The 25897-nt window shown below is 38.1% G+C and overlaps 1 protein-coding gene across 1 annotated transcript in view; it reads left to right on the top strand.

Moving 5' to 3' along the window:
- Agbl1 (ATP/GTP binding protein like 1) overlaps window positions 1-25897 on the top strand; it is a 702610-nt gene that overhangs the window by 206665 nt on the left and 470048 nt on the right. The window contains exon 17 of the mRNA XM_033761003.1: window positions 11260-11440. Within this exon, the coding sequence (XP_033616894.1) occupies window positions 11260-11440 (181 nt within the window). The remainder of the gene's footprint in view (window positions 1-11259; window positions 11441-25897) is intronic.

The raw sequence follows: 25897 nt of genomic DNA on the forward strand, positions 1-25897 counted from the left end.
AAAAGATATATAACTACCAAGCTAATTGAGGAGACAAAGGAACAATGGGATAAAAACTACCCAATCAATCTAAATGAAGGTAAGAAGGAAAGAAAAAATCGATCATGCAATAGTTAGGACAAATGGAGAGCAAATAATAAAATGATAACATTAAGCCCATGTATGCCATCAGTTACAACAAATGTAAATTGACTGAATGCTCCAATTGAAAGAAAACAAAAGAATGTCAGACCGGATAAAATACAGTATCTGACTACATGGTGCTTTGAGCAAACACTGTTGAAAGGTTTGAGAAAAGTTGAAAGTAAAGGAATGAAACTAGATATACATTGTAAACACTAATCAAACAAAAGCCTGCCCTGGTATGTTATTTCACACAAAAGAAACATAAAAGCAAAATGCTTCAGGAGAAGTAGACTTTATAGTAATAAAAAGTTGAGTTAATCAGGGAATTGTAAGAACTCTAAGTCTGTATGTATGCCGTTAACCCTGTAGACTTAAAATAAATAACTGACAACAATATAAGAAGAAATAGGCAAATTCAAAATAATCTTGGGAGATTTTTCATATATATTTCTCAGACTAAGCAGACATAGTATCAGTAAGAATAAAGAAAACAGAACAGTATGACTGAACAGTTTAACTCACCTAGTGACATTATGTAATGACATTCTGGTAAATGAATGTGCTGCACCAGTGATCTCAGATACTTCTAGGTTCTTTTTTGTAACAGGACAAAAATATTAAAACCAAAAAAAAGTGCAAGGAAGAAAAAATAAAAATTAGTCACAGAATTTAATGAAAGAAAAATAATTATAAAATAAAAACTCCCTTTGAAACTGATCAAGAGAAAAAAAATTTGTTAGAAATAAAAATAAAGACCATCACCAGTGACTCTTACATGGAATAAGGCAAGGTTAAAGATAACTTTATGCCAAGAAATTTGAAAATATAGGTAAAGTTCTTAATTATAGAGTAGCATAATTACCAAATTGACAAATGTAGAAGTAGAAAATCTAAATTTTTAAATTTCTCAGTGCATAATTTGAATATTTAAAAAAATTTGAATTTTTAATTACATAATTGGGTTAATGTGTGGTGACCTCACCAGAGACTTTTACTATACATGTAAGGTGGAAATACTTATAATCTTGAAAAATCTTCCACAGAAAAGTAAAACAAGTGATGCTTTCCAACTCATCCTAACACTGATATCTAACTGTGACAAGAATATTAAAAAAAGAAAAATTGTAGGATTATCAGTCTTATGAGATTTAGATGCAGACATCCTAAAGAAACAACTAAATCTAGAATTATATAAAAAGATGATATATCAAAATTAATTGATTTTATTCTAGGAAAGTAATGTTGACATAAATTGAAGAAAAAAAATCAGTCAATGTAGAAATAAAATTATGTCTAAGTAAGATTTGTTTCAAAATAATCTTGTGGGAGATGGTGTGTGAGTGGGAGTATAAATGAAACAGAATGGCTATGAATTAATAATTATGTTCTTTGTAACTGAATGATAAATATATTTGTATATATTCAAAATTTACATCAAGGAAGTAAAAATAAAGAAATTTATCTGATTTTATTATCTGATTATATTATCAGATAAAGGAAAAATCCTTATATTCATTTCAGTAAAAGCTGAAAATATCCCTTGAAATAATCTGTTATTTAACAGATAATTTAAATTTAACGCTCTCAGGAAAGGGCTGGAATTGAGCTCTGTGTTAGAGCATGAAGCCCAGGCCTTGATCCCAAGCACTGAGGAAAAAGTGTCCTTTGAGAAGAGTGATAAAAGGAAACCTTCTTTACCTGATAAAGGCTACTTTCAAAAGTCTTATCAGTGACATGGTTTGTTTTCTTTCTATACTGGGAATGAGAAGGATTGCCTTACCACCATTTTTTTCAGGATTACTCTAGAGTCTAGCTTGTGTAACAAGCCGGTTTGTTGTTCTCACTATTTTCATGTTTTGAGCCACAAAATTTATTCTCTGGGAGACTACCCTTTGGCGGTGTCCCTGGCCTCTGCTGAGTAGAGGACAACAGCATTCTACCTGCTAATGTGATATTTTACATGGGCAAACTTACCTGGGATTGTGGGGGGGTAAAATTCTCTTCTCCCTCTGAGAACTGAAAAAAGAAAAGGAAAAACATGATTTAAGATTTGGAAAGAAAAAAATGAAAATGTTATTATTTGCAGAAAGTTGGATGCATTAGGAAATCCTAAAGGATCCCTTGAGGGAGAAATATGGATTTTATTCTTTGCATCACACTATGTCTATAAGACCTAATGCAAGTGATCTAAAAGCGAAAAATGACTAAACTATTTCAGAGAAAAATCCTTGTCAAATTGAGTTAGGTAAACATTTTAAAGTGGGGCAAAAATGTCCATGCCATAACAGAAGAGGTTGGATAAATTTGATTATTTCAAAATTGAAAAAAAAAATTTGAGTTTCAACATACACAGCCAAAAAGAAAAGCCAAGTTAAAGAACTGGAGAAAAGTTTGCTAAACGTGTATCTCTTAAAGAACTTTATTTAGAAAGTATATAAAGCTCTTCAAATTTAATAATGTGAAGAAGGCTGATTTAAAAATGGGCAAAAGATATGAAAAAACACTTCACTTATAAAGGCACACAAGTGGCTAAAAAGCACACTAAAGTGTTCCTATCATTAATCATTAGGGAAAAAGAAATTAAAAGAATTAGATGCCACTATCTACTTATTAGTACACCTAAAATTAAAAAGTAAGGTTGCTATAAAATGTTAGTCAACATACGGGTCAGTTAGAAGTCATTGCCCGAAATAAACAAATTAAAGAAGTTTATTTTGGCGCACATTTTTTAGAAATTTTAGTCCATAGTTGGCCACCTCTGGGGCAGAAGTTGCGTGGGGAAAGAGCCTGCCACAAAGGAGACCTGCTCACATTGTGGTGAAGGAAGAAACTAAGAAGGGAGATGCACCCTACCTACCGGGCCATGCCCACAGTGACCAGCCTTTTCCGGCCATGCCCTACCTCCTAACATCCCATGAAGCTACAGTATCCCTATAATTCAGTCACCTTTCTTTTTTTTTTCCTTTTTTTTTTTCAGCTTTAATTGAGTTTATTGGTACATTTTAGGGATACAGTACAGTTACATTCATTGTTGGGATCTTGTACCTCTACATGACAAGTCTTGATTCTCATTTTTTCCCCTTACCTCTGCCCTCCCTTCACCCCCTCCTCCCCTCCCCATCTACAAACACTTTATTTTCATCTTTTCATTCTCTCACATTTTTTTCTTTTCCCTTTTTACTCTTCCCCTACCCATCCCACCTTCCCTACACCTTTAGCTCCTTTCTTCCCATTTCTCAATGTCAATAATCTTATTAGAATCTTATGCATTGTTGCAGATTATTCACACCAGGGAAACTATTTGGTATTTACACATGTGTGACTTATTTATTTCACTTAGGAGTATATCTTCAATATGTATCCATTTTACTATGAATGAATCTATTTTCTCGTTCTTTATGGCTGAGTAATATTCCATTTTATAGAAAAACCACATCTTCTTTATCCAGTTTCCAACGGATGGGCAAATGGGCTGTTTCCAAGATTTAGCTATTACAAACTGTGCCGCTATAAACATGGGTGCGCATACTTCTCTGTGATATGACTCTTTTAGTTCTCTTGGAAAGATACCCAGCAGAGGGATGGCTGGGTCAAATGGAACCTCCAGTCCAAGCTCTTTGAGGTATCTCCATATTGATTTCCATAGTGGTTGCACCAGTCTGCACTCCCACCAACAATGGAGAAGGGTTCCTTTCTCCCCACATCCCCTCCAACATTTGCTATTGTGTGATTTCTTGATAGCAGCCATTCTTTGTGGGGTGAGGTGGAATCTCAGTGTTGTTTTCATCTGCATCTCTCGAATGACCAGTGATGTGGAACATTTTTTCAAATATTTTCTTGCTGCTTTTACTTCTTTGTCTGAGAAATGTCTGTTCATTTCAGATGCCCATTTTTGAATCGGGTCTTTATATTTGGGGGGCCTGATTGTTTTGAGTTCTTTATATATTCTAGATAGTAGTCCTTTGTCTGAGGAACAGCTGGTAAAAATTTTTTCCCACATTGTAGATTGTCTCAGTTCTGCTGATGGTTTCAAAGCTCGGCATTTGGCTGTGGGATTTAGCTCAGTGGTGCCGCCGCCTGCCTTGCAAGTGGAAGGTCCTGAGTTCGATCCCAGTACAAAAAAAAAAAAAAAAATTGACATGAAGTTGGGGGTGGGGGACATGTAGATATAAACCATAGCACCTCTCCTGGGCATTTCTTCCATCTTTTACTTCCACTGTTTTGCTATTCAGCTCCAGTGGGGCTGCCCATCCAGTGACACCTTTCACTGTGATAACTGTGGTGCTCCTAAAGCTTCCAAGATTGTTTCCAGCTCCTGTTTGTGCCATAAAAGCCTGTAGAAGAAAGCTTGGCTTTGTAGCTTCTTCTTTAGGGATTTTGTACTGCACAATCTCTGCAGTTTGCAAATAGAAATCTACTTAGGCTTTTTCTACTACCACCCTCATTCCTTTTCTTCTCTGGCAAGTACTTATAAAAATAGGACAAACCAGAGCAAATTCTATTTCTCATGTGAAAATTCACTTTTCTATGCTTCTTTTGTGGTGCCCTGTTTGAAGATATCTCACCTTTATAAAAACTGATGTGTGACTGTTATTTACTGCAAAGATAAACATTTGAGATAGAAGTAAAAAGGACATAAAATCGCTCTGACGCTGTCACTTGTAGGTAGGTCTCTATGTACAGGTGCCTTTAAAACAATCCTATAACTATATACATGTGGGATTCTTCTGCAGTGCAGCTCCATTTCAATCTTTTTGACTATTTTGTCACAGATATATTTTCTTGTGTCAACAGGAAGAGATGTGTCCTTTTTATCAGCTGAATATTATTCTGTCTTAGGTATCACTGTTTGAGTTCTCATTTAAGGCATTTCCAGTTGTGTGCATTATTATAAATAAAGTGTTCCACTGTGATTTGAAACAATCTTGACAAATGTCTGTCATCATGTGACTGGGGATTTAGCTCAGTGGCTCCACTGTCTGCCTTGCAAGTGCAAGGAACCGAGGTCGATCCCCAGTACCAAAAAAAAAAACAAAAAACAAAAAACAAAAAAACAAAAACAAAAACAAAAAACAAAAAACCCCAAATGTCATTATTTCTTTTGGAATCTTCACTATCCTGCAGATATTCGGCAGGAGTTCAATATACACTGTTAAAGAAAGGAGGAATAAATAAATGGATTTTAATATAATGTGGTACACATGTATATCCTCGCACATGTCTTTAGTTTTTGCTCAAATTTTCACTGGCCTATACCTTGTTATTTCTTAGGCATCATTAAATTCTCCATTTGTTTCTAATTTCTCTTTATAGATGTCATTACCATTGACATAAATTCAAAACATTATTTAATATTTAGAATATGGTCAAATCATGACTCCTTCATAGCTTGTGATGGTCTCTGGAACAGATTTTTTGAGTTGCAGAGAAATAATCTAAATGCCAGTACCTGGCAGTATTTGCCTAACCCTAAGCAGAGATATGTTACTAAGACTTCAGTTGTTCAGTTACAAAAAGAAAAACCACATTGTTTGAGTGTTGCACACTATTTTCAGCTGTTATCTATTATAAGTTCTCAGGAGTACTATTTGCTGCTACAACTGAATGGTTTCATAAGTTTAATTCACCAATATGATCACAAAATTGTCTCAAATCACAGAGGGAAAAAGAGTAAAACCAACTAGAAAAGGCTGAAATGCTGCTCATGTCTTCATTAGAACCCACCGTTTTCCTCATTTGTTTCTTTGGGATGCTAAAATAGCCTTCTGGTCTTGCAGTGTGTTACAGAACAGCGTAATATCAACCTGATTCTCCAAAAGAAAGAAACACGCTGTTGATGTCTCTGTGAGAGCTTGCATTTGGCTTATTGACTAATGTATTGCATTGTGGTGGGCATATAAGGCAGTGGAAGCCAAGTGGCCCAGACAATAACAGTGTTCAGTGGGTGTCAGAAATTTACAAGAGCTTAAGCTATTTTTTATTTCTTCTTACTGGGCCAGAGGCACTTACTATTGTTGTCCAATATCTTGAACATGTGCATAGTTCAAAAAGCACAAAGAGAGTGATATGGAATTATAGAACTGAAAATAGGCTACTGATTGGGTACAAATTCATCAAGCCTCTTTCTTTCTCAACAAGCTTTTATTGGATGCCAACACAGCTTGCTTTGGAAGGAGTAAAAGTGACTGTGAGCAAATGACACAGTGGGAAAGTTGATTTCTAGGGATTTCAGCTCTGCTCAGTTAGCTAACTACGTATCCAACATGCGTACTCACAAACTTTCAGTTAGTAAATTGTTAGTCTCACATGAAGAACACTAATCTTCTGTGGAGCAAATATTAAAATTCCCCTGAAATTAAACTCTAAAGTGATGGTATTAGGAAGTGGAGCCTTTTTGGAGGTATCTGGGTCATCAAGATAGAGCCCTCATGAGTAAGATTCGTTCCTGTATAGGAGACCCTGAAGACCTTCCTTGTTTCCGCTGCCATGTGTGAAGGCACAGGCAACTGGGAATCAGGAAGGAGGCTCTCACCAAAGAGTAAATTGGTCACTACCTTGATAATGGACTTCTCAGTCTCCAGAACTATAAACAGTAAGTTTCTGTTGTTTATAAGCTATAATAGTCAGTGATGTTCTATTACAGCAACTTGGACAAATTAAGAAAATCCAATACTTAATTTCTTCAGAAACTGCCATAATTCATCTCAGGTGGAAAATAGTGGGGCTGGAGTTTGAATCCTGAAAATGTCACTCTAAAAGGTATTCTCCAGTTATCGTGCCAAACTGTCTCGGATTAGGAAAATCTATTATCTACAATAATGTCAAAATGATTTTTCTAAAGCACAAGCATTGACTTGACTTTTTCACAATGAAAACCTTCATAAGTTCACTGTTTTTAAAAGCAGTGGTCCTTGGCTGTTCTTTGTTGGAACACTCATAGCAAATATCATTCCCTTTCAACTCATTGTTTTGTCTTCTTTCTCGCCCATACAGAAAGTGCATCCAGTTGCATGTCATGCCAGGTAATGTTACTGTAGGGATGCCTTAAAACCCAACTTTGTATTCATATGCTAGAATTTCATAATGTGTAGCAGAAATATGGTCACAGTGGCCTAATAATATAACCAGTTACTGAATTCAAATGTCCAGAAGTATTGTAGAAGCCAGTAAAGGTACGTATCATTGCCTAAGAAATTTATCAAGAATCCTGGCTTTTTCTACCTTTATGGTCAACACGCTTAGCATGTTTAGCAAGACTTTTACTCTTTAGGTGGCTTCCTCACCTGAAGTTGTCATATCTATGAGAAAGATAGGAGAAAGAAATAAAGGAAAAGGACAAAAAAGTAAATAAAACCAAGTAGGCATTTATAAGGTGACACCATCCTTTTAAATAAGATTTATAGAGAGACTACCATTTATGTCTCCCACTTATATCTCATTGACCACGTCTACCTGCAAGAGGTTCAGTGAAGCTGAGTAATTTAATCTGAATTAATGTCCTCAACCAATTCAGGGCTCTGGTGTTTAAGGACTGAAAGACTGCTGGACAGACAGCCAGCAGTTTGTGCTGTATATAATGTAAGTCAACATTTGCATTTTTCGTTGGCAATTGATGATTCTGAAATGGATTCCACTACTGATCACAGGATACTAGTGACAGGCTGACTCCGTTGTTGAGGACGTCTGAACTACAGGAAATATCTAAATCCCTAAAAAATTATATGAGGAGGGGGACTTACCAGTTTGACCCTAGCCTATTTTTGTAAATTCCTGTTCCACCATCTCAAGCCCTTTGTTTCAGTCACACATAACTTATCTTTTTCGAATGCATTGACTCTCTTTACCCTGTATTCTTATGCGTGTCTTTTTCCTGCTTAAAAGATCCTTTTCACCTTCTCTATCTGGTGAGATGATACTTATTCTACAAGGCCCAGAATATCATCACAGCTCTGGAAATGTCCTTATCTTTCTCTGTCAGATCTATTTTGGGTGCTGCATGTACACCTCCCTAGCTCAGTTGTCCTTCTTTGCTTGCATATATGTCACTGCTGACAAATGCTATGTCCTCTCAGAAAACAAGGACTATAATTTGTTCAAGTTTTTCTACTCAGTGCCTCCTGCAATTCCTGGAATATGTTCAAGACACCTGCTTAAGTAAAATACAACTGAATATTATCTCTGGTATTCAGATGACCTAGAAGGAGTGGAAACAAACAGCTCTCATCATAGTCAGAAAAATACATCGACCTGTGTCCCTTAAATATGGACCTCAGTAGATTAGTGACTGTCAGCAGAAATGTGGAAGAGACATAGAAGTTTTTCTTTTGGTCTTGGTGATAATCTTGGTATAATTCAGTAATTTAAATGTTCATTATTTGTGTCTCTACTATTATCTCTTCTTTAGTTCTCTCATTTATAGTTACTGTTTTTCTTTGTGCATAATTTGATACACGGTTTGTGTTCTGAGAAATTACTTTTCAGAGTAGAAAAGTTTAACTCAAAAATGTGAACTCCAGATGTACTCAGCTACCTCATCTTTGACAAAGGAGCTGATCATCCCCACTGGAGGAAAGATAGCCTCTTTAATAAATGGTGTTGGAAAAACTGGATCTCAACCTGCCAAAAATTAAAACTAGACCCCTATCTTTCACCATGCACTAAATTAAAATCCAAGTGGATTAAAGATCTAAATCTTAAAACAGAAATACTAAACTTGCTGGAAGATAAGTTAGGCAGAACTCTGGAAGACATTGCATTGGAAAAGACTTTATGAACAAATCCTCAGCTACATGGGAACTAGCAAAAAGAGTCAACAAGTAGGATCTCATCTTATTAAAAGGCTTCTGCACTGCAAAAGAAAGCATCAACAGAACTAAGAGACAACCTACAATGTGGGAAAAAATTTTTACCAGCTGCTCCTAGACAAAAGACTATTATCTAGAATATATAAAGAACTCAAAACAGTTAGCCCCCCCAAATATAAAGACCCAATGCAGAAATGGTCATCTGAAATGAAGACATTTCTCAGACAAAGAAGTAAAAGCAGCAAGTAAATATATGAAAAAATGTTCCACATCTCTGGTCATTCGAGAGATGCAGATGAAAACAGCACTGAGATTCCATCTCACCCCACAACAAATGGCTGCTATCAAGAAATCACACAATAACAAATGTTGGCGGGGTTACAGGAGAAAGGAACACTTCTCCATTGTTGGTGGAAGTGCAGACTGGTGCAACCACTATGGAAATCAATATGGTGATACCTCAAAGAGCTAGGACTAGAGGTTCCATTTGACCCAGTCTTAGCTCTGCTGGGTATCTTTCCAAAAGAATTAAAAGAATCATATCACAGTGACATATGTGTACCTTTTTATAGCGTCACAGTTTGTAATAGCTAAAACTTGGAAACAGCCCATTTGCCCATCAGTTGGAAACTGGATAAAGAAGATGTAGTTTTTCTATAAAATGGAATATTACTCAGCCATAAAGAATGAGAAATTACATTCATTCATAGGAAAATGTATACATTTAGAGGATATACTCCTAAGTGAAATAAATAAGTCACACATGTATAAATACTGAATAGTTTCTATGGTGTGAAAAACTATAATAGTACTGAAGATCCTAATGGGATAATTAACAATGTGAATAGGAAGAAAAGGGCTAAAGGTGTAGGGAAAGTGGGAAGGGTAGGGGAAGGGGAATAAGGGAAAATAAAAAAATGTGAGAAAATGAAAAAATGGAATTAAAGTGTTTGTAAATGGGGAGGGGAGGAGGGGGTGAAAAGGAGGGTAGGGACAAGGGGAAAAAAATGAGAACCAAGACCTGTCATGTAAAGGTACAAGATCCCAGTAATGAATGCAACTGTACTGTATACCTAGAATGTACCAATAAACTAAATTGAAATAAATGTGAACTCTTTGGAAAAAAATGATTAGCTTATTGACTTTTTGGTTGTTTTAGCCGTTAAAATATTCACACTTTGCAAATACTTAGTAATTGTCATTAGAGCAAATTTAGGAGCAATAAAGAAACCGGATGAGGATACAAAAGGGAAAGAGTCAGGTGCAAACACAGAATTGGACAAGTGGTTAGAGTAGACATGGTGAATTTCTGTTATGATGCTGCCCCTAACCCTGCTTCTTTCCTGAGTGTATGGGGGACACATATCATTACTCAGTCAAGACACTTTTACACTTGAGTCCAGATAGGGTCTCAGATGATGTCTCAATGCTGTGATGTTCCAGGATGTTATATCAACAAAGGCAGGAAGATGAACTTATCCTTCAGTTATCATTGTCCCCTCCCTAAACTCTATTCAGGACAATACCTTCCCTCTGATGGCTCCCTTTGCAAAGTGATGAAAGTATTGTGATCCAAGACAGAGTCTGCAGTACTGTATTTCACTGTTCTGTGAAGTGTCTGGGTGAGCAGTGGGTCCTGTATGTATATATACATACATATATAAAATGGAGATATATATCTATAGATATATCTTGCAAGACAGGCCACCGAACCACTGAGCTAAATCCCCAGCCCCAATGTATATTACTATCATAACACCACTAACACATCACTTCAGTACTTGCCTAAGGGACAAGAAGGACCATCCTTCTCATAGATGACGAGTGAAGACGAGGTAGTTAACATACTGAATGACAAAAAAATTAGCCCTTTATAGTCTCATCCTTTCATTTTTCTAACAACCACTTGGTGTTATCATTATTGTCCCCATTTCACAGAAGAGGAAATAGCCTCAGAGAAAATTGCCTGAATTTCACAGCTGGCAAGTGATGAAGATAAGATTCAATCTCAGATCTGTGACATCCAGCATCATGCTTATGGACTCCAGAAAGTTAATTGATTTAAAATCTGCTTCTTGCCTTTTCCCCCCATAACACTAAGTTCTTATACTTTAGATAGACTCCTTGAGCTTTAGTTGTATACTTTCTTGAGTCTTGTAGACTATGAAGGCAGATGGATAACGGATACATGTAGATCAGATATGTATTAGAAACAGTCAACCTGTTTAGAACTTCAGGCCCATCAGGTGTAACTCTGGCCCTTGGAGACTATCCTGATGGAAATGGAAACTGCATTTAGGTTTCCTCTTCATTGTCTTCTTTTCGGCAGGACGTCGTCCGTATCAGGTGATCACTGCTCGAGCTCACCCTGGAGAGAGCAATGCCAGTTGGGTGATGAAGGGCACCTTGGAGTTCCTTGTCAGCAATGACCCTGTGGCTCAGCTCTTGAGGGAAAACTTCATTTTTAAGATCATTCCTATGCTAAATCCGGATGGAGTCATCAATGGCAAGTATGTTATATACTGAGCTTGACAAGACCAGCGTTTATGTTACCATAGTAGTGCATTGTTCTTTTACCCATGAGGTATGGTTGGGGAGGTGTTGGCACCTGCAAGAATACTTTTTTCATTGATATTTGGTGCAAATGTTTTTTCATATTTGCTAGAAATTACAATGTATTTGGATGTAAATTATAATGTATCCATACATATTTATGTCAGTGTCATGGTTTCTTTGAGTAGAAAGATAAAGGCAGTTAGTAGCAGAAGAAGTGATCTAGTCCAACACTTTTTTTTCGGAAGGGGAGAATTGGCATCCAGGATAAGCAAATAACTGCCCAAGTCACATGGTGGTTTAGTGGCAAATTTAGGGCTCAAACTATGACTTTTTTCACAGCTAAGACCAATATATTTGTATTTATTTTTTAATGTGTATTGCAGAGAAATATGTATGCACAATTATATTTTATGAGATTCTATGGTCACCTAAAATAAGGGTGTCACTGTAGCTGAACAGAATATCAACTGAAGAAAAGGTTGGAGTCTTTCTTTTCCTTACTTAGCCTCTGCATGCCTTTGGAATGCATGATGGGAAAGGTCATTGCTTTGTCTGATGAGGTCTGTTGGAAAGAGTCAGCACTCTCAAAGTTTGGGAAGTAAGGTCCAGATGAGGTCCCCAAGGTCAGAAAGCTAGTGAGAGGGGATGGTAGGAGTAATATTCATTAGTAACTGTGTCAGACTTGCAGAAGGAGAGCGAGCGAGAGAGAGAGAGAGCGAGCGAGTGAGAGAGAGAGAAGCCCTTCTTGTGAGTGTCAGACTCAGAAGGAGAGCGAGCGAGAGAGAGAGAGAGCGAGCGAGTGAGAGAGAGAGAAGCCCTTCTTGTGATAGTACATGGTTCTTTTTAGTGTAAAAACAGGCACTGTATTCTATGGAAAAACAAATATCGGACACAGGAAATATTGAGAGAAAACTAATTTCAAATGCTGTAAATTAAACATTTAGAAATTAAAATATCAGTAGTAAATAAGCACAAACAAGTTTAGAAGGTTGAGAGAATAGCAATATTAAAATGATGAAATGGAAGAGATAAAATGAGAATTATTAAGAAATACCACTAAGGAAATAAAAACTTCAGAGGGATAAAATGACATAAATTGAGAATGATTTAATAAAGATGAAATAGTTAATTTCTTTTAAAAAGAAATTAAATGTTTAACAACTCAGAATAGACTAGTTTCAAAGGATAAGCACAAAATTAAATTAGGCAAGTTAAAAGGTTGAAATCATAAAGATGATAAAATACAAAAAGAGGAACAGCATAAATTCCAAATGATGAAATATGTTGTCATGCCAAATACAAAGCTACAGATCATAAAAATAAAGTGATAAAATACAGAAAAAAGTAAGAGCTAAAGATAAGCAAGGCCTTATGTTAGTTATTATTTGTGGTGGAAATTGAGGTCAAAGTCATGGGAAAGAGAGCAGGATCCCTTCTTGGTGACTGATCTTCGGACTAGTGTGGGGACAAAGAAGCCAAATCTGTCACCAGCATCAATCAGGCCTCTGGTAGCAGTTAGGTTTTGTGACCTCAGGCTGGACAAGGCCCTAGAGGAGTGTCCTCTGTGACTGCACAGAACTCTTCTGACTCCTGCTGTGTGCTCCTTTACTCTGGAGAGCAGATCTAAGACATCAGAGAGTGGCCTCTCCCTCCTGGAACAGCCCAAGATTTTACTAGTGAACTTTTCCCATTTAAATGGATGGAAAACAGCTAAGCAAGGTATCTTGAGGGACATGATCCCATTTCAACATTTTCTCATCCGAATTGGCTCTTTACTGAAGTCTGTCCTTCCACTGAATTGTCTGGAGTATAGCAGAGAGTGGAAAGAGCACTGCATTTGGAGTTGTAACACTAATTGGGAAATCTGGCTCTTCCCCTGACCTTCTCAGTTTTCTCCTCTGTTGGAAGAGGAAGACAATGTGCTCCTCGTTGACCTTTCTGGGAAAAGGTCTCATAAGCCCAAGGCGACATTAAAGCTCAGGGATTAAGTACTAAAGTTTCTTCCATTTTAAATGCTCACACCTCCAGATCAGAGGCTTGCTCCAGGTCTTTGGTTTAAAGGTTAATGTGGTCTCAGTCACTGAGGATCCTCTTGGCTGGGACACACATTATTTCCAGCTCACAGCTGGTCATTCTGTGCTCCCAGATTTCAGGCCAGCTTCTTCTCAGTGACACTGGCATTTATCATCATTACTATTATTTATTATGACTCAAATTACCGTTTTCGTTTATATGGCATCTTTCATCATGGAGCTCCAGACACTTTGTAGATCCCTTGCATAGACAAAACAGTTTTGGCTGAAACGAACTTGGAAATCACAGTGTTATTCCACTGATAGGAAAGTTTTCAGGTCATAGAATATTGTTAGGAAAAGACTTGAGGGGGCCATGAATCTGTTTCATTTCACAGTAAATGTGCTTAAAAGTCTCAACTCTTGAACCTTTCTTAGAAGATCTTTAACATGGTTTATCTAACTTCCACTTGAGATATTTTTGTGATTGACATTCCATTTTAGGGCATGCCCATTCCAGGTGAATTTATGTTGTAAGATGCTTTAATCTTTGCTCTTTGAGCCTCACCTATTTTAGGCAGTCTTCTCATGGGGCACCCTGTGGGTAAAATCACATTACCCTCGTAAAGGCCTGAACTTTCCTCTGCTAAATCCTCCCCCAATTTGATGCATCTCACCTACATGTTATTTATAGGATGTTGTTTCTGATATTCTCACCTCCACTTATTTTCTCTGGACATACTATTATTAACAGTCTTCTTAAAAGTGACAGAACTGCCCGTGTATTGTCTGACCAGTAAGGAGACATTAGTTGTATAAAGATTAGAAAATGTAAAGCTAAACTTGGCACATTGCCTACTACACTATATTTTTCTATCACAAGTAATCATGGACTTCCATGGAACTTGCAGGGATATAATAAAGTAGAGTCCTTTCCTTTTGTGGTGATGATGATGGAGCCTCTGAGGATAGCTGCAAGATTTTGATAACAGTGGTCAGGGGGACAAAGGAGGAATTTTCTAGCAAACATATAGTGGGTCTGTCCAAGCCCAGGATCTCTTAGCAATGCATGTCTGAACAGGGAAACAAAGTACAAAGATGGATGGTGATGTTAACTTCCAAAAGAAACAGTTTACGTCATGCTAACCTGTAATTTGTATTGAACTGAGCTAAGTTTTTAGTGAATGAGAAGCGGCTCCTTGACTGTTATAATTCTTCCCAAGGTGGGGTGAAAAAGAGTGAGGAGTTAACAAATTGGGTTAGAAAAGAAACGATACTGACGGCTTGATCAGAGTGGGAAGTGAGGAGAAGGCAGGTGACTTCTGAGCAGCTCCAAAGATGGACATCAAGGGTAAATGGGGAAAGAACAAGGCAAACGTAATTCCCATTTTTAAATCTTTGGTATTGAGTGGTGGTGACAACATAATTTTTATGAAGTCAACATGCAGCCTAACATTTTATTCACAGGGCATTCCAAACATATTGATTCTTAGAGTATATACAACTCTGCAAATTTGATTATCTTCTTCTAAGGCTGGTGTGCACAGACAAAAACAACAATAAAGAGCAAAGGACCCACCACAAGTAAACACATCAAGGTATTAAGAAGCAGTAGCTGAATGCACTAAGAAGGAACAAATCAAACTATAAAAATCAGATCTACAAGCTTAACAATCTGGGACCATTTAAAATCAGCGCCAAAAGACTTACTTGGCTGTGGGTTATGAAGGCTTTGTTACTATAAGAAGAAAGCTTACAGGCTTAAAAAATTATTTAGTGGCTTTTGGGCTGAGATGTAACCTAGTTCTTTTACATATATTGTCTTATTTAAATGTCACTATGACCTGAAAAATGTAGGTTTTCTTCTGTGCAATTTATAGAGAAGGAAACTTGATCACACAGGGATTAAATCCTGAGTGCATTTTAAATAGTTGCTGTTCCAGATCTGGTATTAGAACTTGTGTCTGTCCTACACTTCTTTGCTGTAGAGAGTTAAGGAAATTAGATTAAAATAGTCTTCAAATATTCTAGTGTGAGGGCTCCTATACATTAGTTAGTTCTAGTTCTTCAAAGGATAAGGAAATGGAGACAAAATGAGTTATTCAAGATAGTATCAGTAGTTCAAGGTGGAAATGGCATGAGAAATTGCGTAGATAATTAAAAACACATGCAGACACGAGCCCACACATGCACAATTGTGCCCAGGGTTAGGGCGAGCTTGTGAGTGAGCTGGCATCGGTACCCAGTCTAACTCCAGAGGCCTTGTTCCTTTTGGTCTACCAGCCTTTTCCCACTTTAGATACATCTACAAATAGCGTTTTGGCCCCATCGGCAGGTGTACTCTGAAACCAGTCTTGTTGACCCAGACTTTTATATTCAGGGAGCTCAGGATGAGCCAAGGCATAGCCATCTCCAGTTTTCTGCCTTTGCGGACAGGGATGAATGAATTAGTTCATCTTTGGTTCTCCTTCATGAAATCTGAATTCCTAGCTTGGCTGTGGCCTTGACACCCTAGCTGGTCCTGCCAACTTTCCCCATTAGAGAATATATCTTTCTCTGTTTCTGCCCTCTTTTGGCTATGCACACCAGGCAGCTGACTGAATATTTATTGTCAGGGAGCTCACCTTCCACTGCTATTATGTGGTATTTTCAGTCAGCTCTTCGAAGTCATAGAGGATTCAGGTCACCCCACTGGGCTTACTTTACCTTTGGACTGGTCTCATCTCTGCCTTCCCATTTGACCTGAACTCCATTTTTAATGTATTTAGTTTCTACAGTATGTGTGTGTGTTTTTAAATTCAAACAAGTAAGAATGGAAGAAGTTCTCTGAGCATCCAAACGACAGTCTGGTGAGAAATTCAACTTCAGTTTTTGCTTAGTCTGCCTTCTGGCCCACTTGTCCCAATACAAGTAACCCAGGAAATGTGATGCTGGATCATGGCACTGAACCTACTTGCTGTTTACTCTGATACATCATGCTGGTGGCCATAAAGCCTTCTGTGGGGAGCAAGCAATATCTCGTCATCCAGCAGGTTGGTTATTTCTGTTGTCAACCATCTTAAGCAGGGAAAAATCAGAGAACAGGAAAAGATGCTGAAGAATAGGCCCTTCGGGGAAAGAGAAGATTCTCCTAAGCTTTAAACTAGGAAGACTCTGGTCTAACAAGAGGTTTCACATGGCTATTGAGGGCAGAGGCTCATGTCATGTGGAAGAGACTAAAAGAGGCAGGCCCTTCACTGGGCACTTGAAAATGAGAATGGCTGTCCTAATCATCAGACTTAATTTTCTTTGAGAAGTTATCTTCTATTATGTCAATTGACTGTTAAGTGTTAATAAAACTTCCTGTCTTGTTTCAGCTATGCTCTTAAGATTTTTAAAAAAGTACCAATGCCCAAGACTGGTGAAGGGAAGAAGTCATACTTAGTGAAATTCCTAAGGGAACATTGAGTAATAAGTGCAATGTCTAACAAGTTTTAAGAGTTGTGCTCAGTAAAATCGAGACATTAAAAAGATTAAAAATCTTTATGTTTTGCTAATGCTAAGAAATGATATATTCTGGATACCAGGTGTTTCAAAAGATGAGAATTAAAAAGCACAGGAGATTTAAGTCACACAGATAGGATAAGTGTGATGGTTGAGAAAGGGTGTGCTCTTGAAGAACTCAAGAAGCAGCTTCCATCTTTAAGGAGATAGGAAGCCGAGATAGAAAGAGGTGGAGCGCTCAGAACCCAGGGTCATGAAGGCTTCTACAGGGTGAGTGCCTGGAACTCTTTGAAGGGAATTGATCTGCCTGAGGCCCCTGCACAGACTGGAGAATGAAGGAGTCCACAGTGGGGGCAAGAAGATGGTCTGGTCTCTTCTCAAGCTGTTCCAGCCACACTGACTGGAAGTGCGAAACAGAGAGGGTGGTTCTTGCTCCTTTCTCCCGCCTTCCTATCTTTCCGTAGTGCCTCTTATTGGCAGAATTCCTCTGGAAGACATCTGGAAAGGGATTCTGAGCACTGTGATTTGCTGATTTTGACAACAGGAGAAAATAAGCACAAGGTGTCTATCGATGTAATGTCTAATATATGCTACTTTGGTAATTTGCTCCCCCCCCAGTGGAAAAATGTTGTATCCTTAAGTAGAAAGCTCAGCACATATACTTTTAGGAAAAGCTTAAAGAAGATATTTAAAAGCATTCAGGTTTAGGTCTACTGTGTCACCTAATTCCAACAGGCATCATTCACAGTATAATCTATTATCATTACATAATGCTTCAAGAATTTTGCTAACCCAGTGAATCCTCTTGAATCTCAGAGAGAAACACAGTGAGCAGTTTGGAGAGGATTCTTTAGCTATTTGTCTGTAAGTTGACAGCTCCAGGGATATCAGCTACTTTTTTTTGGATATAGCTGTATATCCGTATCTATCAGAACTTTTCAAAAGATAATATATTTGTTGTTGTAATTTTTAAAACATTAAACATCTTCCTATGGCAGAGAGTGCAAATGATATCATAAATATAATATTGAAATCTTGTAGTACTAATGGGTTGTAATTAATTTTTAAAAATTCTGCATTATAAATAATAGATGAGCATTCTTATTTTGTTCTTAGTGAATTTCTCTGGCTCTTTTCTTAAGATAAATTTGCAGGTTAGTTGAATCATATGTATTATATAGATCTAGATATAATATTTGTTGTTTTTGTGTATTTCTAAATTCTTTTGAAACATTTTTTATTAGTATATGCTTGTGATGCGTAATAATTACATTCATCTTAGGGAATTAATACATACACATATCACATCTTAATCATTTTTAATTTCCCTAGCCTGCCATATTCCTTCATTTCCACATCCCCTCTCCACCTTCCAAAATCTACCTACCTGTTTCCTATCATCTGTGTTTTACTTTGATCTTTAAATTATTTATATTTTGAGTTTCTCATACAAAACCAGGTGATGTTGAACCTCTGTGTCTGATTGATATCTCTTAGCATTATGGTTTCAAGGTGTATCTGTCTGCCTACAAATGAATCACATTTATCCTTCTTTATGGCTAAATAATATTCCATTGCATCTGTACATATTTTATTTATCCATTCATCTGCTGATGGGCCTATTGGCTGCTTCCAAGATTTGGCTGTTATAAACATGTTCTGCTATAAACATGACTATGCATGCATCTTAAAAAATACTGGAGAAGTTGTGGGCAAATGGAGACTAATACAGCCTCCATGGAAATTTGAGATTCCTTCCAGGTTTAAAAATACAAATTCCATTTGACTTAGCTATACCCCTTCTGGGTGTATCCCCCAAGAGCAGTGAAGACATCATATATTGTGTTTGGTTCATGTTATCGCGAGACTTCCCTCTGAAAAATTTACAGATTTATATTCCTCCAACCAACAGGTGATACTGCTGGCTCCTTGTGCCCTTGTTAACACCGCACAGTACCAGGCTTTTCATTTTTTGCCAATCCGATAGGAAAATCATGCTTTAATTTTTTTTAGGTGCTGCTGGACTATTGTTGTATCCATTAAGTTTATTGGTACATTTTAGGTATGCACTCTGATGACATTCATCATTGGGAACTTGTACCTTTATATGATTTTTTTTCCCCATTCCCCATTCCCTCCCTTCAACCCCTCCCTATTTACAAAAAAACTTTAACTTCTGATGACTATAGCTACATGGAAAGGTACATATTTTTCCTTACATCTTTCAGTAGCAAAACTGAGGCAAAAGAAAATTGAGTGACATGCTCAAGGTCTGGCATGTATCTTCCAAATTTTGGAGTCAGGAATGAAACTCAGTATGCCCCTTCTTGGGAACATCTTTGGAAAGTTTTAGCATAGAAAATGGGAATTGGAAGATGCCTAATAACAGTTTGCTAAGTCTTACTCTGGGTACTACCTGATCTTTTTGGTGGTCTCTTAAAATGTAGCTCTCAGGTGAGATCCTTCCAGGCCAGAGAAAGAGCTCTGAAAGGCTTTAAAAGAACTTCTGTTAAACATGAACATACAGTATATTTATCCACCCACTCATTGAATTGATTCATTGAATTATTCATTAATAATTTTAAAAAATATTAGTGTGAACAAATTGTATTGGTACACTTTCCAATAATGTTTTACTATAAAACTTGGAGGGAAAGTTTGTATCCAAACAATTATAATTACTTAGCATTCTCTGTTTCCCCCTCTTTTAGTCCTCATCCATGTTCTTGAAAGAACTTCTGCAGATGCATCAGAGAGCCTGGTTTTGTGCCTGAGTAGTCTCCAACAGGCTCAATAAGCTTGAGTTCCACAGATCCACAAGCAGCGAAGGCTCATGTGGGGAGTGATTCCCTCTTTCACCAGTTTGCTGGTCCATATTTGGCTTTTGTATGCCTGCTTTTCTGTATGCCCTGTGAGTGTGAGGTCTTCAAACCCCCCATTAAAAACTCAAGGGAAGAGAACCAGGGCTGTCTTCAGGAAGAGAGGAGGGGCAGGAAGAAGCAGACCAGGCTGGCCGTTAGATGGTCACCCTCACAGAGGGTGTCTGTCTCTTTCTTCTTTTCCGTTTGTAGGTCCCCATCTCCCTGTCTGTTTCTTGTCTCCTTTTTCTGTAACTCAGCAAGACACTATGTCTCCCTCTGCAGGCTTAGTTATGAGCTGAGGAGCCTGCAGTAGAATATCTTACTTGCTCTGTGACCCCTGGGGAGCTGTGTGACCGAGTACATATTTTCTGTAGAAAGATGCCGAGGACATGACATGAGAGTCGTCCTCCCTTCTCAAGGTTCTGCTCCAAGTGTCTTCTTGCAGAGGAGCCCAGCACAATTCCAGGCTACATGAAGATTGCAGTCTCTTAACTGTGAAAGCTGAATCTGTCCCAGTTAACTGCTCCTTCAGTGTAAGACTCAGCTGCCCTTCCTGGAAGCAGGAAGTGCTGAAATGTAGGGTCTTGTACTTTTTATTTAGATTTCTTTTTGTTATTTTGTACCATTAGGAACGTAGCAGATGGAACGTAGTGGATGGAAAATTTTGCTTTATTTGTTCTTAAGAAGAAAATGCGATAATTTGGGCATGGAGCGAAAGGCTGAATGTTTGGATGAAATGCCATTCTGGATTTTGATGCTGCCCTGTTTGTGTATCTCTGTTAATGGGCTCTGAAGGAAGGTGGACAAAGATTATGCAATCTCTTTTGCTTTACTTTCTTTTTATTTAAAAATGGGAAAAATTGTTATTCTGATCCAGTTGGAGAAACTATAATTTTCTCCATCTACTTCTCGCCCTCAATGGAAAATAAATGCGCATGGAAATAGTAAACCGTTTTGAATTCTAAGATATTTTCCTAGACACAAAGTGACCATTTATGGGAACATTTCAGTCTCACATCTTTTGTTTACAATTTTATCAAATGAAAGACAGAGATGTATTTAAATTAAAGGAAAAAGATTAAGGCATAACTTGTTTGCTGCTTTTAATTCTTGGTTTGCAGTACATGTCAGTAATTCTCAAGTAATGGTCCCAAGGGAATTTTCAGGATATATGTGTCATCTCTTCTGACAGGTAGAAAGAGAAAGACAGAACATGGATTTGATACAGTGTCCAGATCTGTATACAAAGGACAGGAGGACTAGGAGAGTGTGGGTGCTAAGACAATTGAGGACCCTCTGGTTCTGGAAGGAAATGCAGCTCGCTCAGTCTTGCTGATGAACTTGCTCATGGAGATCCAAATGGAAGTCATTTGCTCTGGGAACGCTCAAGGGCCTGCTGCTAAGTCATTAACATAGTAGTACATGGTGGGTGGAGCTCGGGCTGGGTTCTGGGGGTTCTGGGGGTGCGCTCTCCACAGCTTTCTCCCTCACTCCCATTCCCACCGCTGCCTGCATGCAGAGAGGAGTGTGGCGCTTGAGGACTCCATTTGCTTTCCTCAGATATTGCAGCTCCTAATAAATATTACTATTTATTCACAAATTTAGGGTTATTAATTATATCAGCATAAACCTAATTTATGCCATCATAAACAGCAATAATAAATGCTGCCAAATGCTAATGCCTAACTCTTGCCAACTGTGCCTGTGGTTGATGGGTTTCCCCCCCTCACTTCCCAGAAGCATTAAATTAAAAATGATTCAGTGGTGCAGAATCATTGATCAACTCGGAGCTGAGGCTGTTGGAGAAATGAGCTTGTTTTGTTAAATGCTTTGCTCCTTCATTGGCCTGGCAATTTCTGGTGTCTGACTGTTGTATTCCAGTATTTCTCCTTCTCTTTCCTCTCCCGCTTCAGTTCTGCTACAAGAGGAAGAAATGGGGGCAGGGATGCGGAGAGGGAGGCAAGAACATGCAAATTTATTCATCTTTCCAGTTTTTTCTTAGCTATCTCTCTTCTTAGTGTTCCCATATCTAACACTTTCAACATACACTTAGAAGTCTTTATAAAGCAAACTCTTGGGTACAATACAGATTTGCTGTTTCTAGGTTCTCATCACATCTACCATGTATTTAGTGATGTATGTTACATAGCTCTCTAAGATGCATAAAGCTCTGTAACTGGAAAATGGGAAGCATAGCTAACAATGCTTGCCAGAACTGAGGATGTCTTTTTTTATGGTCACTTACTCTCAGGGGTCCTCTGCTTTTGTGGAGGGAGAGAAAGCCTATCCCTTTGTTATCAGAGCTGTAATAAGACCTCATTGCCTTTCTTAAGGACAACAACCTGTACTTTTCATTCATTTTCGTGGCTCTTGTTTTCTTTTTGTTAGTGATGCTTGTGATGGTGGTGTAGTACAGAGGATTCTGACCAGGTGATTAGAGGATCCTGGTTTAGGTCAAAATTGGCTCCTTTCCAGCTGTGTGGCTTCGGACAAGTTACTTAACCTCTTTACTGCTGTTTCTTTAGCTAAGTGAGGAGGCCATAAGTTCTAGCCACTGTGTTAAACTTGATTAGTATCATTGTTAAATAACAGCACTCTGATACTATTAGCCACCGTGAGATTCCTTCTACTGTGTTCTTGTTTCTGAATTTCAGTGGTAGGCCAAATCAAGCCAGGTTAATGATCCTTTTTGCTTTACACTTCTCAGCTTCTCATAGGGATCCAGGATAGGCCATGACAGTGGGATAGAATTTTTGAAGGGGGGAGGGTGAGGTCAAAGGCGAGAAATGGGATGTGTCATGCACATGTCCCTAGTTCCACACAAAGAATGGAAACATTATGCAGGGCAAACTCACACACAGAAAGAGAAGGGGGTGAAGAGGTGGTGGAAGGGCAAAGGAGGAGAGAGATGGGGAAGAAAAAAGAAATTAAAATGTGTTATGTACTCGTACCTGCTCCCCACAAGGAATGTAAATGTTATGTAATATAAATACACCCTAACAACAGCAAGAATAACAAACAAAAACAAAAATACCCCAGGGTGGCAGGAGAACTGAATAAATTGTACTGAAACTACAGGAATAGAAAAAGCTTAGTTCTGAGAAGTTCAGTTAATACCTTTTTTCCTCTTCATGCTTACTCTTTAAATAGATTTACAGTAGTTGGCCCACTGAAATATACTAAAAACCAGGCTCCTTGCCTTTAGAAGCCAGCGTATAATTAGCCCTCTCCATCAAGGCATATCCAAGAACTTCTGGGTCGCTGGTAATGAGTTGTAGCTGCGGTTAATGAAAATCTGTCATGACAGCCTGGAGATAGATTCCCAGGTATCCCCAAGTCTCAGTGAGGGCCAAAACCCACATGACTAGAAAAGTGCGCCCCTGCAGGAGCCAGAAGGAACCGCACCTCCAGAACCTGGTAGAAGAACTATTTTATAGATTTACATTTTCTAGTTAAGGGTCTTTCCGCATAGTAGCCAGAGTTTGTAAGCAGAAAAGCCAGCAGCAGCACATAAACTTTGGTAATTCAGATCCATCCTCCTTGCTCTGACTTCTAGGTTGCCTTTTCTTTGGTTATTTATCTCTCGGAGCCACCTAGCCCTTTTGAATTATTAGGCTTATTCCTTCATTGCCCTGCTTCCTTCTTGCAAATATGCTCTCATACATCTTCACTCCACGGGAAACACTTTCTTTTCTATTTATAGCTTCTCTCTGTTCCCCACCCTTCTCCCTGGCCCAATAATGGCCACAGAGATAAATAACAAACATAACTCTTTTTGCCTGTTATTTTTTGTTACTCTGCACAGTAATATATATAATAACATGGAAACAAATCTTATTACTAAAGTAATTATAATAAATAAAAAATAACTGAGAGTTGAGTTTAAGGAAGGGGGCACGTCATGGGAGTGATTGCAGCAGGGTTTTAAAAATTTAATTTACTAGCACATGTCTCTACTGCTCTGTTGACGCTCCGCTTAGGAGATTGTGTCTAATTAGAGAGCCGTTGTTATTGAGCTTTGAAGATGCTTGCCGCTAGCTGACTTATGCCATGGGTATTTAAAGGGGAAAATTAGCCAAGGGATCCCTGGAGAAATCTCCTTATCAGCAGCCCTATGTGGGAAACAGCAGCATTTAGCATGTAAAGTTGGATCATCCTCAAAGCCTGGGAACTGTAAAGAATTACTTGGCATGCTTCCTTCTGTCTGCAGATACACTTCTTTAACCGGGCTGTACGGATGTGCATGCAGCCCTTCATCTGCAGTTCTCCAAGGGCAGTTCACAGTGCCTGCCTTAATAAAATATGCCAGTACTGATCAGTCTCAGACTTAAAATATTTCTCCATATAGCCAATTTCATCTTTTCCAAAAGCAACTTAGGTCCATTGTTCTTCGGTGGTCTGCAGTGGAAATGTGAAACAGTATTTTTTCTTGTTATCCTATGTATGGTAGTCACCTAAGTCCTTTTGCTTTTGGCTCACTTATTTTTCGTCTTGATCCTAAATCATGTATGCTCTCTGTTTGGTATTTTAATTATAGTAAAATTGTTATTGTTTGGTTCCCTTAACCCACTCCAAGTCGCTTTTGAGTGCAGAAGGCAGACGAGCCATGACATGATAGTTTAGCTTGGCCTTTTAGCATTGTTCTTCAATATCAGTATAACATTGTTAAGGGCTGCTGTTTAGCTGTCCCCCCCCAGCCTCATGTGGATGAGGTGGAGCTTTCGTTTTCAGTGGTGGATGGATCTAGAATATGTGATGCTGGGATTAAGGGCGTGGGATTACCAAACCACTCTCCTTAAGAGATGGTCTTGGCGCCGCCCTGATTCCAGTAATCTGGATGGGACAAAGGGGTAGGAAGACACCATGAAGGTCTTTTATTGCTTTTTCTGTCTTCTGCTGCCATGAACTGTTGCCCCTCTGGCCCCCTGCTGTGGAGACAGTCGATTATGGACTGAAATCTCTAAGAACTGCAAGCCAAATAAACCTTTCCCCTTTAACTTTGGGTGTTTGGTATTTTGTCTCAGCTATGAGAGAAAATAGCACAACATTAAGCACACTTATTAATTTCATATATGGTTTTGTGTTCAACAGGAAAGTGCTTTCATCTACATATCTGAAATCTAGGAAAAATACAGCAGAGACACAGATACTACAACACACCTTCCCCCATCACCTCCGTCAACTGCAGAAACACAGCAAATATTAATTGAGCATTCCCATGCCTGAGAATACTAAAATTTTTTTACATATATTATCTTTAATCCTCACAGCAACCCTCTGTAGTATTAATATTATCCTGACATTAATGAGAAAACTGGTATTTTAATAGCAACTTTGAGTAGCCCAGTACATACAGAATACAGATAATAATTGAGTAAAGAAGTTATTAAAGTATGTAGATGTGACTTTATTTCCTTCCCATATACTATACTATATTAAATGTAAAATCAGAAGTTATAGAATTCTAGAATGTTAATATTGAGCGGCATCTTGTATGTCCACAAATATGACCCCACCCTTTCATTTTGAAGCAAAAAAAAGGAGCCTGGTAAAGCACAGTAAGTGCTTACATCCCTACATTGTTAGAGTTGCATTTAGCAGCCAAGCCTAAAAGTTTCCCTGCTGAATGGTTATACATTCAAGGATAACATATTTGCAACCTCTGCAGACGTTTATGTATACTCCTATGCATAGTGTTATGACATTTGGGCCCATTAAACAAAGATAACTACTTCGTTACTGTGGAAAATGCAGAGAACTCTGTATGAGATGGAGAGAATGTCACAAAGCTCTGAGTCTGTCCAAGATGGCTTCGCAGAGGGGGTCAATGTTGGATGGATTTTTAAAAGGTGAAGTAGAAGACAGTAGGAAGAAGAGCAACAGTCCCTTTAGGCCAGCATTTCCCAAACTAGTTTTGAGGGATACTAGTAAATGTGCTAATAGGCATTTCACATAAAAGGGTGTTATGGTTGGAAAGGGTCAGGAAATCTTGGATAAGTACACTTTTAAAAATTACAGACTGTGACAGTGCTATCAAAATACTACAGTGCTTTCC

The sequence above is a fragment of the Fukomys damarensis genome, unplaced genomic scaffold (genome assembly GCF_012274545.1).
Source record: "Fukomys damarensis isolate Sample0158 unplaced genomic scaffold, DMR_v1.0_HiC HiC_scaffold_7, whole genome shotgun sequence".
Classification (NCBI taxonomy): Eukaryota; Metazoa; Chordata; class Mammalia; order Rodentia; family Bathyergidae; genus Fukomys; species Fukomys damarensis.